The 16101-nt window shown below is 39.6% G+C and overlaps 1 protein-coding gene across 2 annotated transcripts in view; it reads right to left on the reverse strand.

Annotated features, from left to right (window-relative positions):
• The window catches only part of HAVCR2 (hepatitis A virus cellular receptor 2), a 31912-nt gene that overhangs the window by 4920 nt on the left and 10891 nt on the right, over positions 1 to 16101 (reverse strand). Inside the window, exons 3-9 of one of the 2 annotated variants that reach the window (XM_061424166.1) lie at positions 14901 to 15096; positions 13550 to 13609; positions 12219 to 12557; positions 11284 to 11367; positions 5850 to 5890; positions 4322 to 4448; positions 591 to 627 (exon numbers count right to left, since the gene is read on the reverse strand). In XM_061424166.1, coding sequence (XP_061280150.1) covers positions 591 to 627; positions 4322 to 4448; positions 5850 to 5890; positions 11284 to 11367; positions 12219 to 12557; positions 13550 to 13604 — 683 coding nt within the window. In that variant the 5' untranslated portion in view covers positions 13605 to 13609; positions 14901 to 15096. Of the gene's footprint in view, positions 1 to 590; positions 628 to 4321; positions 4449 to 5849; positions 5891 to 11283; positions 11368 to 12218; positions 12558 to 13549; positions 14865 to 14900; positions 15097 to 16101 lie in introns of those variants that run through there. The other variant, XM_061424165.1, reaches the window with a different exon arrangement.

Genomic DNA, 16101 nt, shown 5'->3' on the forward strand with positions numbered 1-16101 from the left:
GTGTATGTAGTGTAATTAGGAATGGAGACTAATTCTGCAATATGACAGACAAGCAGTTTTCAACTCTGTTTGTATATTACAATTACCTAGAAAGTTTTTAGAACAATAAGGGCTTCCCTGGTGGCTCAGATAGTAAAGAATCCACCTGCAATGCAAGAGACCCGAGTTTGATCCCTGAGTAGGGAAGATCCACTGGAGAAAGGAATTGCCACCCACTCCAGTATTCCTTCCTGGAGAATTCCATGGACAGAGGAGCCTGGTGGGCTACAGTTCACAGGGTCACAAAGAGTCGGACACAACTGAGCAACTAACTCTTTCACTTTTTCACTATGCTGAGACCTCATCCCCAAAGATTCTAAAGTATTTGCTCTGGGATAGACAAATATGTTTAAGTACCCTAGGTGATTCTAACAGGCAATCAGAGTTCAGAAGAACCAGGCTGAGTTATGAAAAGCTCTGAGAGTAGACGCTGAGCTTCTCGTTCACTTCTGTAACCAGTGGCCACCTAGAGCCTGGGTGGAGTAGGTGCTCAATCAGCTGACGGCTCACTCAAGATCCCCACCTTCTCCTACCCCACTCATGATTCTTACCTTGAATTTTGTATCTTCTCTTTTCTATCAGAATACCCTAAGTAGAAAGGCAAACGAAAGTCCACTTAAAATGATTTAATAAAATAAATGAGATAAAAAACAAAACACGCTAACGGGAGGCAAAGATTGTTTAGGGAAATCTGGTCTACCGGTTAAGATTGAATTACATCAAACCACTGATGTGTGTCTTGGTATATTACATAAACTGTGGTAGAAAGTAATAAAGATGTATTTTCATATTTAACAAATATAGGGAGTGCCTACTACATATCTGGTAGTATGCTAAAGCACCAGGGACACAAAAATGAATTATGAGCCCTGACATCATTAAGCTTGTCTTCCAGTGGGGAGACATTTAAGAAAAAAAAATAAGAAATAGAAAAAATAAAACAATTTCAAACTTGATGTGACAGAAAGAAAAGTACTGCAGCAAAATGGATTAACCTAGAGATTATCATACTGAGTGAAATAAGACAGAGAAAAACAAATATGGTATCATTTATATGTGAAAGCTAAAAACATTAAATAGCTTTATTTACAAAACAGAAACAGACTCACAGACATAGAAAACAAACTTATGGTTGCCAAAGGGTAGAGAGGAGCAGAGATTAATTAGGAGTATGGAATGAACAGATACATACCACTAAGATGATCTTTAAGCTCAGTTCTGGAAGAAGAGAATGAGTCAGCCAAATGAAGAACCAGGGTGAGCATTCTGGATTGAGTAAAGCCCTGGTAAAGATGGTGATAAGTGCCTGAAACTGAAAGCATGACTGGAATAAAAGAGTGGTACAAGATAAGGTCTGAAATGGATGCTGGGCTAGATACTATAGGACCCTTGAAGCCATAATCAGGAGCTTGGGTTTTATCCTAAGATATAAGAAATAATTGAAGGCCAGAAAAATGATATAACTGGGTTTCAAGAAAATCACTTTGGTTGCTATGAGGAGAATGAACTAAAAGGAGGTATGAAAAAAAGAGCAGGTAAGGCATGAACTGCCTCAGAGTAAGGTAGTGACAGAGAGGCACAGAATCATGAATGGATTTTAGATATGTTTTGGGGAAAGTGCAAGAAGTGAAACTGGATTGTGTGTAGTTGGGATTGTGTGTTAGGAGTGAAGAAGGAGAGAATTCAAGGAGGGCTTCTAGCTCAGGCAACCACTTGGATGGTAAGGAAACACTATGATGAAGACCCAGCGAGGTGGGGTAGGGTTTTTAAAAGGTGGAATATAGACTCCAGAGCTCCTTTTTGGACACAGTAAGGTGGGAGACAAATAAGTAGAGATAACACCTGAACAGCTGGACAGTCAGTACCAACACCCTTGAGGGCTGAAGATAGAAACTAAGGATGACATTTAAGTCTATGGAAATATAGGTTATCATCATCCAGAGGGTATGGAGAGAGGAAAAACACCAGCTCTGGGGAATCTCAACACCTAAAGATCATGCTGAAGGAGAGAAAATTATAAAAATGACTGAAAAGGAGTGGCCAAAGTGAGAGTGGTCTTTCAGAAGTCAAGAGAAGGAAGACTTTTTTGGAATGAGTGAGGGTCAACAGTTGAATATTACTGAAAGATGGATGTACTGCAACGAAGACAGAGGTATCTACTGGGTTTATCAAAATGGAGATCACTGAGCTTGAACTAAAACTACTTCCATGGCAATTCAGGTGTAGAAGCTAAATGGGGCTGGGGGTGTTTGAAGAGTACAGAGGAATGAAATGTAGGAATAACTCATCTGAAATATGCCTGTGAAGGAGAGGAGAGAAATGGGAGTGGCTGGAGAGAAATGTGTGAACTAGATCTTATTTTTACACTAATAAAAAAAGCATAAATAGGAATGGAGAAAGAGATGATTTTGGAGAAAGCAATCAAAGGAAGAAGGAAGTCATGGCTATGGCAAAGTAGTTGAAACAGGCTTTTAATACTTCATTAGTGCAGTGAGAAGGGAGGGAGGTTTGAGAAGCAGTGAAATATGTGATGCTCATCTCAGACACTGCACTAGGAAGAAACAAGATTGCTGCACATTTCTGAATGTCAATTTATGGCTTTGATGTCATGATTAAAAACCTGTTACCCTCGTTGTGTGATTTTCTCTAGCAGCTTCTAGGGAAAAGACTGCAAATTGTACACAACTTTCCCATCTATTCTTCTATGTAGTCATTTTTTTAATATAAATTTATTTATTTTAATTGGAGGCTAATTACTCTACAATATTGTATTGGTTTTGCCATATATCAACATGAATCCGCCATGGGTGTACACGTGTTCCCCATCCTGAACCCCCCTCCCACCTCCCTCCCCATACCATTTTGGCAGTTATCATATGTGTGTACAAAACATGACTTCTCCCACTCTTCATCAATCTCTTTCCATACCCTTTTACCCGAACCATAACAGTCCCCAATATCCAGGCCTTGGCAGAACACAAAAAGTGGGTGTTATCATTACTCCTTATCAGCCTGTAGATTCCATATTCATGTGGTCAATTCCCAAACTCCACTGCTACCTCTCCATAAACTCGGGTAAGTGGGAGTGAGTAGCTTCTTCCTCTGAACAATTCATTTACCATTAATGGCAGAATAACAAAAAGGTAAGCAGCATAGCCCAGGTTTCAAATCCTCTATCAATTAACAGTGTCACGTTGGACTAAAAGTTACTTAACCTTTCAACACAATGGCTCTCCAACTGGTAAATGAGAACAATATTAGTACTTTTCTCAACAGGGTAATTATGAGGACTTAATGCACATAAAGCACTTGGAAGCTTTAAGCCACACAGGATGAGCAGCTCATCCCAGTTTTCCCTGGACTGTCCCAGTTTTAGCCCTGAAAACCCACATATTCAGACCCCCTACCCCGCTTCAGTCCTGGGAAATTTCGGAATGGTTTGTAATGCTACACACAGTCTATGTTTACAGATGAGTAAGAAAGGCTACTAAAATAATAGAGGTATAAGGCCTTGGCCTCTGCCCCAAAGAGAAGAGAATATATCACAATTATTAAAGTATGTGAGGCTTTCAGAGTGATGGAAGTGTTTGGTCATTGATTGTGGTGATGGTTTCCTGAGTGAAATCATCTACAAAAATTCATTAAGTTGGACACATTTTACATAGACAGTGTATCACATATAAATTATACTTATTTTTTAAAAATAAACATAAGCAACTTAGAAGTAAAAAGTTTGCTGAGTGCCACAATGGAGGAAAATTACAAATGCTGCAACCTTGACCATGACCCAATGTTAAAGGAATCTGCTGCCCCTCTTTAAAGAACCACACGTAAGAGATACATAAGATAGAAAATGCATAGAAGGAAGTGATTGCTAATTCATGAATTTAAAATATTTATGCTCTTTATAAAATAAGAAAATAGGTACTAGAATCAACCTGCCTGAATCTGAATTCCAGCTTTGCCACTTACCGATTCTGAAACCTTGAGAAAACCTTGAAAGTTTACTGTCTCTAAGTGTTACTCTCCTCTGCTGTAAAAAAATGGGGATAACAGTACTACCTACCTTATAAGATGGTGACGATGATAAATATAAAAACATGCTTGTTACACGGTAAGCACTGAATAAAAACAAGCTATTATTAATCCTGTGATTTGAAAGGACTGAAGAGTATTGATTCTAATCAATATAACCTAATAATTATAATGTCTAGGTTTGGGTTGGTTCCTATATTAACAGTTCCTTATCAGAGGGAGAGAGAAGCACCATCAGATGACTTACATTTGAGAATTAGACCACCAGAGATAAGAATCAGAGCCAGCCCAGCAAAGACTCCTGCTCCTATGTAGAGGCCTGTTCTGGTGGTGGCACCCATGTCTTGTAACTCAGTAGCCAGTGTGGATATTTCCTATGGAAACGCAAACAGAATTACAGCAAATGGCCAGAAACCCATTGTCTGCCCAGGTAATCTCACAACTTATGCATCAGAACAGCCCTTTCACAGTATCCCAGGAAAGCAGGGACCCTGAAGTGACTCACAATCTGTCCCCTTCTAGACAAGCTTCAAACCACCCAAATAAAGAGATTAGCTCAAGTTTTGACTTAGCAAGAGAATAAGATATGCTTGTCTGTGCTGTGGGTGGAGAAGTAGCCTTAGTAAATGGACTCCCAATTTCCCCAACAAAAATGAACATTAAAGTGGAACCCTATTTATATAAGATTCCCTCATGTTTCCAGGGAGTTTCAGAGAGGTCTAAATTTGGTGTTGTACCATGAAACCCCAATTTCCACAGAAAGATAGTGATTTAAAAGCTAGGAATTTGCAGCCTGACAGTCTTGGGTTCAAATCCCAGTTCTGTCACCAAACAGCAGAGTCATCTTGTAAAGTTATCAGGAAAATTAAGTGACAAAAACCAGAAAACTTGGCACAGAGCCTGGTACAGGATAAATGTTCAATCAGTGATAGCTTTTATTGCTATTGCTCTGCATCCTGCTTCTAAACTTTCAGTTCATATTCCCCCTTTAAAAAGAGCAACAGTGAACACTTTCAAAACAACATTAAGCAATTAAGTTCTCCATTTATTCAACACACATTTACTGCAAGTGCACTGTGCAAATGCGCCCTGAGCAGTGTGGCACAAAGAGGTATTTAAAAGGCAGTCCTGGATTGCAAAGACCGCAGGACAAACACAAAATACTTGAGAGTGAGTCAGACTGTGTCAAATGAATGCAGACTCCCGGGTATGTCCTCAAACAATTTCCCAGTCACTGCTATCAGATTGTTTTCTAGTGGTTTTCCCTTGCATTCTGAGAAGGTGGGAGATATTAAAATGGTGGTTGATTGAAATACAGCTTTGTTTTTGGTTAGATATGTAAGTTCTTACCTTAGAATATTCCTGACTGGTGTCTTGTCATAAATAAATAAATTTAAACAAACAAACAATCTTTCTCACTAGGGTAGAAATGTTAACAAGGAAAAACACTACTCTCAGGAGATGCAGGGTGTCTGAACCCTCCACAGTGGTATACAGTTGTGAAATTTCAGGATAAGAACAAAATGCTAGTGAGTCTTCCTTTTGGCACACCTACTATGTGCCAGGCACTTTTATATGCATCATCTCACTCCATCCTTACAACAGGCCTCTGCAGTTACAATTGTCATCAGCAACATGTTATAGTCAAGGAACCCAAAGACAAGGGAGATTAGGTATTTTTCCCCAAGGAAAGAGTGGACAGGAAGGAAGTCTAAAGCCATACTTTTTTTTCTTTGAGTTGAGCATGAGCTGAGTTCACACACACAGTTACTTACTGTCTGATTTTTATCATGGAGGGTCTTCAGTGTCCGTGTCTCTACCACAAAGAAGAAAAATAGCCAAAACAGTTAGGAATGCTCTTTTATATGAGGTTTGTTGTTTTTTTTTTTAAGCTGCCTATAATTCTATTTGAAATTAATTCTACTTCATACTCTTCACAATAATTAACTGAGAAACCAACGGAATTTATTGAACACTTATAAATCAACTCTAGGATGATGTTTTTTCACCCAGATAACAAACCGAACTACCTATGTTCTATGAAATGGAGACTTCTTCTGGGAAGACATATTTGAATATGTAGTTTGTTGTGTCCATAGGACCTAAAACGGTCTGCAAAATTCTAACAGCATTGACGATACACAAGCAGGCATTATAATTAGACTTTTTTTAGATCACATGACTGCTCTTCAATATTTATTTTGTTCATTTTTTAATTGATGTATAGTTGATTTACAAAGTGATTCAGAATATATATAGTCTTTTTCAGATTCTTTTCCCTTACAGGTTATTACAACTTACTGAGTATAATTCCCTGTGCTATACAGTAGATCTTTGTTGGTTATCTATTTTATATATCTGTGTGCTCAGTCGCTCAGTCATGTTCAACTCTTTGAGACCCCATGGACTGTAGCCTGCCAGGCTTCTCTGTTCATGGAACTTTTCCAGGCAAGAATATCAGAGTGGGTTGTCATTTCTTACTCCAGGGTATCTTCCTGATCCAGGGGTTGGACCCCACCTCTTGCATCTCATGCATTAGCAGGTGGATTCTTTACCACCAGGGCCAACTGGGATGCCTCTTCTATGTTAATCCCGAACTGCTAATTTATCCCTCCTTCACCCTTTTCCCTTTTGGTAGCCATCAGTTTGCTTCCTATGTCTATGAGCCTATTTCTGTTTTGTAAGTAAATTCATATGTATATAAGCAATATGATATGACATTTGCCTTTCTCTGTCTGGCTCACTTCACTTAGTATGATAATCTCAAAGTCCACCCACGTTGCTGCAAATGGCATTATTTCATTTTTATAACTAAGTAATATTCCATTGTATAGATGTCCATCAACAAATGAATGGATAAAGATGTGGCATGATTAGACTCTGAAAGGTAACGAAAGTTGATTTTCTCAAAACCATTTAACATTAAGAGAGGGTATTTTGTTCCCTAAAAAATGAAAATAATAATAACTGTAACTATAATTTACTATGAATAGGCATTGTGTTAAATTCTTCAAGGAAGTATATCTCATTTAACACTCAAAACAACTATCTTACAGTAGGGAGTATCTGTCCCATTGCACAGACGAAGAAGCTGAGAATTAGGAAGCTAAATGACTTACCTAAGGTCATACAGCTTAGCGAATAACAGAAATGGCCTTCCAATTTAGGTCTGCGTGGCCTTAAGTACACACTTAACTATGCTGCCTCCAACAATGCTCACCTCAGCACTGTGATTACTAAGCTCATCATGTTGCCCAGATCCCAGATCACTTTCTTTCCTTTTTAGGTATTCATTTATTTATCTGCCTATCCATTCAATGAACATATATTACATCCCCACTCTATGCCAGGCACAGAGGACAGAACAGTGAACAAGATGGGTGCAGGCCCTTATCTCATAAACAATGCATTTTAACAACCAATAAACCGTCAGCCTTGGGAAGAGTAAGGATGCAAACTCATTTTTCTGGTTGAGTCAGAGGCTATGAAACTTCCTAAATGCCATGGTCACTTTCTGGTAGCTTCAAAGTCTAAGCCTTTTAATGCTAAACTCCTGGCATACAGACTCTGATTTTAATACTACAAAAGCATATTCTCAGCCTAAAGTTTTGTTTATTTTTTAAGAAAAGGAAAGACGTTATCTCCCATTTACCTTTGCTCCTTTACGAAAAGGAATTTTAAAACCACACTGGTGGAACTACTAAGTAAACTACACATACAATATTTTCTAGTGTAAATCTAGTTTCTGCTTCCATACAATTACTTTTCTTGGCTTAAATGATAAGACTGTCTGACTTCTAACTTTTTTTTTTAACTTCATCTTACAGTGAAAATGATCAATCAACTAAAGCCCTATTGGGTTATCACAGCTTATTTTCACATAGATTGACATCAACCAAGATGGGTGGGACAGATGGAGGATGTTACAGTGTGTTTCCTAGAGGACCCAAGATTGGCGGAGCAGGTTGATGGTCTTAAAAGTATACAAACTTAATATTTACCATCTAGCATGTTTTATGTGCCTGACAGAGTGCTTAGCACTCTACATGCACAATATCTTTTCATCTTCACCACCATTGTTCTTGTTCAGTCACTAAGTCATGTCCGACTCTGCAACCCCATGAACTACAGCATGTCAGGCTTCCCTGTCCTTTACTATCTCTGTGAGATTGCTCAAACTCATGTCCATTGAGTAAGTGATGCCATCCAACCATCTCATCCTCTGTAACCCCTTCTCTTGTCCTCAATATTTTCCAACATCAGGGTCTTTCCAATGAGTCAGCTCTTCACTTCAGGTGGCCAAAGTATTGGAGCTTCAGCTTCAGCACCAGTCTTTCCAATGAATATGCAGGGTTGATTTCCTTTAGGATTGACTGGTTTGATTTCCTTGCTGTCCAAAGGACTCTCAAGAGTCTTCTCCAACACTACAGTTTGAAAGTATCAGTTCTTCAGCGCTCAGCCTTCTGCATGGTCCAACTCTCACATCCATACATGACTACTGGAAAAACCATTTTGACCACACGGACCTTTGTCAGCAAAGTGATGTCTCTGCTTTTTAATACACTGTCTAGAGCTGCCATTGCTTTTCTTTGAAGAACCAAGCATCTTTTAATTCCATGGCTGCAGTCACTGTGTGCAAAGTACTATTATTTTCCCATTTTTCAAATGAAGAAGTCTCAGAGAGGTATTTTGTCCAAGATCACATAGCTATTAACTGGAGAACCCAAGATTCAAATCAAGTCTACTTCCAGAGCTAAGGATTCATCCATGATCCAGTTCTGCTTTCTTCAGGTGGAAGAGAGATTTCATTTGTCCGATGTTCAAAGTTGGTTTAGGAACCTCAAAGACCCTTGGGACTCTTACTTGTAAAGGCTCCTCTCCACTTCATAGCAAGCATATATACCCACGTTCCACGTTAAAGAAACGGTGTGTACAACTACACACAAGCTGACTTGCAGGTAATTAACTGGTATAATGTTACGTATTATAGTCATACCATTAAATACTAATTAATTAACTAATTAAATACTAATTAATTTCAACTTTTCGTTTTATTTCCGTAGTTTGGAGCCATTGCCTTTTTTTGTTTAAGTATTTTCTCAGGCCTTTGAAAAGCTCAGAGATTGTAGGCACTCTTCCTATATTCCCAGGTACAAAAGATGGCCCCATTCTGTTGCCCTAAAGGGAAGGAACAAACAAGTAAAACCTGAAGTGAAGGCCACTTCTGGTTATGGTACAGACACCTCAAAAAACGTGCACTGCCTTGTGAGGAAGCTACTTCTCTATCTGGGAAGGTGTGTGGTCACACAGCAAATGTCCACTGGGGCGTGACATTGTAAAGAGCACTGAAACCCATGATGGGTAAGTGGGACTCCCACCATTCCCTTCAAGGTCTACAGTCGTGGAATTCTTTAAAATATAACAATGACATATGATAAACACTTGGTATGATTCGATTAGCTCACTATGTGGGTGATCATCTGTTTTCACCATATTTAACTTCCTTACTAATTGCATGAGAGATCTTGGTACCCAGTGACTAAAGAACCAACAAAAAGATTCAACCTCTAGAGAACTGACATTAATATTTAAAATAACTAATATTTGAGTGCTTTGTCTGGGCAGGGCATTATGCATTATGCTTAATGCTTTACATATGTCATCACATCAATCTTTACAATAGTCTTATGACATAGGCACTGGAAATTAGCCTCATTATAGAGGTAAGGAAATTGAGCCTCACAGAGTTTGAGCAACAAAACTGAGTTTATAAAACTAACACAAAAAGCTGACATTAGAACCCATTCTGCCTATCACTGAAGCGCTGTGCTGTGCTCACTTGTTTCAGTCATGTCCAACTCTTTGCAACCGTATGGACCATAGCCTGCCAGGCTCCTATGTCCATGGGATTCTCCAGGCAAGAATACTGAAGCTGGTTGCCATGTCCTTTTCCAGGGGATCTTCCTGACTCAGGGATTGAACATTCATCTCTTGTGTCTCCTGCATTTCAGTCAGGTTCTTTACCCACAGAGTCACCTTGGGAAGCCCATCACTGAACTAATACTTAACTGCAACCTCATTCTGCCTCTAGATCTTACTGAACATGACAATAACTAACATGTACTGAGTATGTACCATGATCAGACTCTGGGCTAAGCACTTTAGACACACTTCCTTATTTAAATCTGAGAGATTTAATAGATTAGGATTGGAATTTACCTATTATTAAATTTTAGGGCTTTCCTGGTTGCTCAGTGGTAAAGAATCCACCTGCCAATTCAGAATACGTGAGTTCAATTCCTGGGTCTGGAAGATCCCCTGGAGAAGGAAATGGCAGCCCACTCTAGTATTCTTGCTTGGGAAATCTCATGGATAGGAGCTTGATGGGCTACAGTCCATGTGGTCACAAAAGAGGCAAACATGACTTAGCAACTAAACAACAACCACCTCATTTTACTGAATCAAAGACTATGCTTTGGAGAGTTTAGAGAGACCAGAACTCCTCCCTGATCAATGTGACTTGAGGTCTGCTCTGTCAACCTTATTTTCTTTCTAGAGCACTGTGGAAAATACTTGTTGAAATACTTGAAGGTTTTAGCTGCTCCTTCTGAGGTCAGAATCTGAGGAAGATGATGGACTTTATTCCAGTTAGAAGGAACTCTTGAAATAGCCTAATCCAAATTATCCCAAACATGGACTGGGGCCAATACATGACAAAACATCATCAGTACAGGAGTAAATCAGAAAATAACAAGGAAACATAATGAGTTTTTCATTAAATTTATATAAGAGTATCCTCTTTTTTTTTTTTTAAACACGGGGATGTCAATAGTAGAAATCTTTTTTTCCCTTGTTTGGCAAAATAAGAAGCTCATCAAAAATCTTTTTCAAGAGTCAGGAATTATTGGGTGGTGAAATCCAAGTCTCTGAACTCATTCCTCAGACAGAAGAGGAAGCTGCTATCAGGAGAAGTGAAAGGCTTTGGCTCAGGTAGAGGGCTACTCATGACTAATTCAGAATCCTAGCCTGGGGCTCTTTTTTCCCAGCATAAATTTACCTCAAACCCTTCCTTACCCCTGTCACTATCTTGGGTGCACAGAAATATTCGTGCCTCCACTCAAACTATTTTCTCATATTTTCCCCATATTCTAAATCTTCTGAACTCTGAAACCAACTAAAGGTTTCCTCCTATACACCATGTGTAATTACCTGAGACCGGTCCCTTTGTGGTGAGCATCCTTGGAAAGGCTGTAGTGATGTCCCTCCATGGAGTCCAAGCTGGGGTGACCTTGGCTAAAGTCAGAAACCAATGTAAGGATGAGGCTTCTCTGACAGCAGAAAAGTGGCAACAGAAAAAAAACTGTAAACACAACAATAGAATAGAAACACATGCTAAACTTCCAAACCTACCTGAACACCTTCGTTGAGAGTATATGACACTCAGAATGTCTGACAGAGGTGTGTTACATCATTATTATCACAGTCTAATTGTTAACAATAAAACTTACAGCCATAGTAAATGCATTCCACAAAACATCTCATAAAATACTCCCAGTGGCCTCTAGGGTAGGTAATATTATATTTTATAGAAGAAGAGGTCACAGAGTTTAAATAACTTGATCAAGATTACATAGCTGGTAAGAAGCAGTGTCAAATTTGAACTTAGCTCCATCAACCACTAAGTACACACTCTATAAGCATTAAAACATGAAAGCATACGTGCCCCCTCTTCCCCACACATGCAGATCCAGTGGTTCTCAATCTTGGCTGCACATGGGGGAGAATCATTGGGTGTAGACTTTGTAAAACTCCCATGCTCAGGCTCCATCCACCTCCAGAAATGCTGATTTCCCTGGTTCAGGGCTGGAGCCCAAGCATCTGTGGGAGTCAAAAGGCTCCCCAGGTGATTCCAGTGACCAGTCAGGTACTCAGACCACTGATCTAGCACTTTCCTTCATTCTATGGCCATGAGGTTCAAAATAGATGGAGGGAATTAAACACGGTTGGACCTGTTAAACTTTAGGTCTTAGGGTCCCAACTGGAGGGCTGTAATTGGGAAGACCAAAGGTGAGATCAGTCAGTGTATTTAATATGATCCACAGGCAAATCTCATTCAGAAAGGAGGTATGCAAAAGTCTACTCACCTGGTTTGATGATCAACTCCAGGTTTGATTTTCGATCATTCATTGGACCTGGGAATTGGATCCGGCAGCAATAGGTCCCACTGTCAGCTAAAGTCACATTCTTGATGGTTAAGGTCACGTCTCCTTTGTGCAAATCCCTCTTTAGTAGGTATCTGCTGGATGTCTGATAGGTCACGTTCCTTCCATCAGTCCTGAGCACCAAACTGTAACATTCAAACACAGGGCAGGGTCCCTTGCCCCAGCACACAGGCACAAGATTCTCAGTGGTAGCTGGAGAGTAGGTGCAGGGCAGATCAGCATTCTGACCCACCTGAGACACATATGCCCCTTTCAAAGAACCTGCATAAAGAGGGAAAGAAAGCAGTGAGAGAGGTTGGTCCACTTCAAGAAAACCGCAAGCAGTGCTTTGCAGAATAAAGAGGAAACCACTGCTGCTGTCCTGCTTGGAGAACAGTTCACTATAGCAATGATTCTCAGACTCAAGGGGCACCAGAATCACCAGAAAGCCTTGTTCAAACAGAGAGAGCTGAGCTCAACTGCTAGAGTTCCCCATTCAATAGTTCTTGGGTGGGGCCCAAGAATTATATTTCTAACAAGTTCCCAGGACACGCTCAGGATATGGATCATCTTAGAACCTCACTTTGAGAACCAGTGCCCAAGGAGAGAATCATGGCCTGGTCCTGTGAACACTGAAGGGCACTGCTGATGGAAACAGATAATCAGCAGTGAATCACTGTCAGCCAGGAAAAGAGCTCACCCATTTAGGCTAGTCATCTATTCACAAACTCAGGGCAGTTATCCTAACACAAAACTCTCTCTCCTTTTTTTTTTAACCAAGGACCAGTCACATAATGAATAAAAACCCTTGGCTGAATAAGAAGTTAATGTATGGCTGTTCTGAGGTTTAAAATTTATATAAACTACACACTAATATACACGCATATTAAAAAGCAGTATAAAAATATACACACATATTATAAAAGCAGTATAAAAAGCATATGACAACTCTCCCATACCCTGCTCTTTTCCATTTCCCAGCTCCCTTTCCCAGAGAAGCATTCATGTATTCCCACTGCCCTGTGACACACACAAAAACAAGTCCAATATATCCATTTTTGTGCTCCTTGCTTTCTTCAATTAACATTATGATTTAAAGACATCTCATATTATTATGTTGCATCAGCTTTGCTATTTGTATCATGGATATATCACAATTTCTTTACCCACCTTCTGCTGGTGGATATTTAGGTTTCTTCCAAGCTTTTGCTTATTACAATGACCATCCTTGCATCTTTATCTTGTACTATCCAACTGCAAAAATCCAGACTTACTTGTAAGCAGTAGCAGCATGAGCAGGACACAGTCAAAAAGAAGATGTGAAAACATGGATTCTGAAGAAGAAAGTCAAACAATGGCTCTGTTTAGGTGCCGTTTCAATTCTCCAATCGAACTGAGTATTTCCTGGAACTGTCTCTCCTCCCAAGTCACAGGAGCAGTGGCCACTCTCCAGACTGCTGGCCCAGCACAGCAGGCGTTTGACTACCAATCACTGCTCTCTTAACACTGTCATCTACGATGACAGCAAAGGAAATGCCAGTTCTGTCTCATGCTAGACCACACACATCCTGTGAAGACTGACATTTACCCTGTCCTCATCAACGAAGAGGAAGCAATACTCAGAGGAAGAAAACTGTTACTCTGTCAAGTGTCTCTTGGCAAATAGAGTAAACCCTCTACTATCTCCAGTGAAATAGTAGTCCTCGGTCTGAAATGGACAGTGTTCCCTGGGAACACAGGTAGAAATATATCACTCATACATTCATTCAGTCAAGTCAGTCAGCTGGTGAGTTCTGTGACCAATGTTTATGAAGCATCTGCTACTTGTCAGGAACTGGACTAGGAGCTGGGAGATACCACCATGAATGAATGGCCTGATTCTTTTTTTTTTTTCCCTTTTGGCCATGCCATGTGACTTGTAGGATCTTAATTCCCTGACCAGGGATCGAACCCATGCCCCCTGCATTGAAGTGTACATTCTTAACCACTGAACTGCCAGGGAAATCCCAGGCCTGTTCCTTATCCTCACATTTAGCTGCCCTTTCTACTCCAATCATGAAACTAGTTCTTAGCCTTGCTCTAATACAAACTGAGCCATGTCATATAAGCTTACTAGGTTGGCCTCCCCATTTATAAAACTTATAACATGAGGAAATTGTGTTAGGTGATATATGAACAGCTGCTCTAATATTCTGACTTCGACCTGAACTTTCAAACTCTTCTACCAAGGAAAAATGCATTCCTTCCTGCAATGATTCTCTCCCCCTCCTGTTGGGGGAACTGAAGGCACCTCGATATTCTATTTCCTCCCATATAAACTAGTTGTCCCCTCTCCTTCCATCCCAGGGGCTTTGGGCATCAATTGCCAGAAAGTGTTGAACCACACTCTCCATTATTGAGATTAACATCTCAGACTCAAACAGTCTCAACTCTGGGAGAGTGACTTTTGTCTGGAAATCTTAAAAGCAAACATCTATTTATAAAAGGGAAGTGAGCTCTCAGATGGAATAGTTTCCGAAACCCTGTGGTCTTCCTCTGTCTTCTCTGCCTGAATTTCCTTGTCACTCACTTTAAAAGTTACTAAATGCATTTATTATAAATATCCAGCTTGTTCTGTGTGTGTACCTTTATAGTGCCACAAAGTTAGTGGTGACTCAGGAGATCATGTTCAATTTCTTTATGGTATATATCCACTCCAGTGTTCTTGCCTGGAGCATCCCAGGGACAGGGGAGCCTGGTGGGCTACCGTCTCTGGGGTCGCACAGAGTCGGACACGACTGAAGTGACTTAACAGCAGCAGCATAGACAAGGAAACTGAGACCTGAAAAGACCAATTTGCCCAAAGGTATATGACTGTTCATTTCAGGCAAGAACACGAGTTTCCCTAAGAACCAGATTGTTTTCTCACTGCAAACTATGTTTCATAAATTTCATATTTGTCCTTACTATGTCTGCCCACATACCTAATAACAACAAGCAAATGTACATATTCAAGTGTAAGGTAGATTTGATTAAACATGGGGTCAGAGGTTAGATTTACTAACAGCATGGGTGAGTCCAAGCAAAACTGTTAAAAGTTTCAGGCTTCACATTTTGTGTTCTGATTTTGGTTTATTGTGTTTCTTATTATTACTCTGTCCTTTATACATCTCTGGAATTATTACTGGATCCAGCTTAATAAAAGTTTAACAATGGGAACTTCCCTGGGAAGCCACCTGCCAATGAAGGGAACACAGGTTCAATCCCCATAGCCCAGGAAGATCCCACATGCCATGGAACAACTAAGCCCACATGTAGCAGCAAAGACCCAGGACAGCCTAAATAAATAAATAAAATTATTTTAAAAATGAAATTACTTACTAGTCAGGCTTTTAAAAAAATTAACAATGTATTAATTCATTGAGGTCTAGACATGAAGTTGCTTAGAAATCTACTCTAACCCCTTTCTTTTTCTGTGTATACAGGACTTTTTCTGAATATTATCATTTTCACTTATTTCTTGGTGTTTTTTTTAACTGTTTAGGCAACACATCCAAATGGCTAAAGTTTAAAGCAATATAAAAAACCTATTCTGAGAAGCTTCATTCTCACCCCTTCAAGTCCACCAGTTTCCCCCACCCACCCTACAGGTTTCTATTTTCATAAATCTTTTGTATATCCTCCCAATGTAAACATAAGAAAATAAAGTATATATTCTTATTTCTCCCTTTTTCAGACAAAAAAGCATATCATAACACATTTTACAATTTGCATTTTCCATTTACTATTTTATATGAATTTTCTGACATATCAAAAGCAGAGAGAATAGTACACATTCTCAATATAC

Source organism: Bos javanicus, chromosome 7 (assembly GCF_032452875.1).
Source record: "Bos javanicus breed banteng chromosome 7, ARS-OSU_banteng_1.0, whole genome shotgun sequence".
Lineage (NCBI taxonomy): Eukaryota > Metazoa > Chordata > Mammalia > Artiodactyla > Bovidae > Bos > Bos javanicus.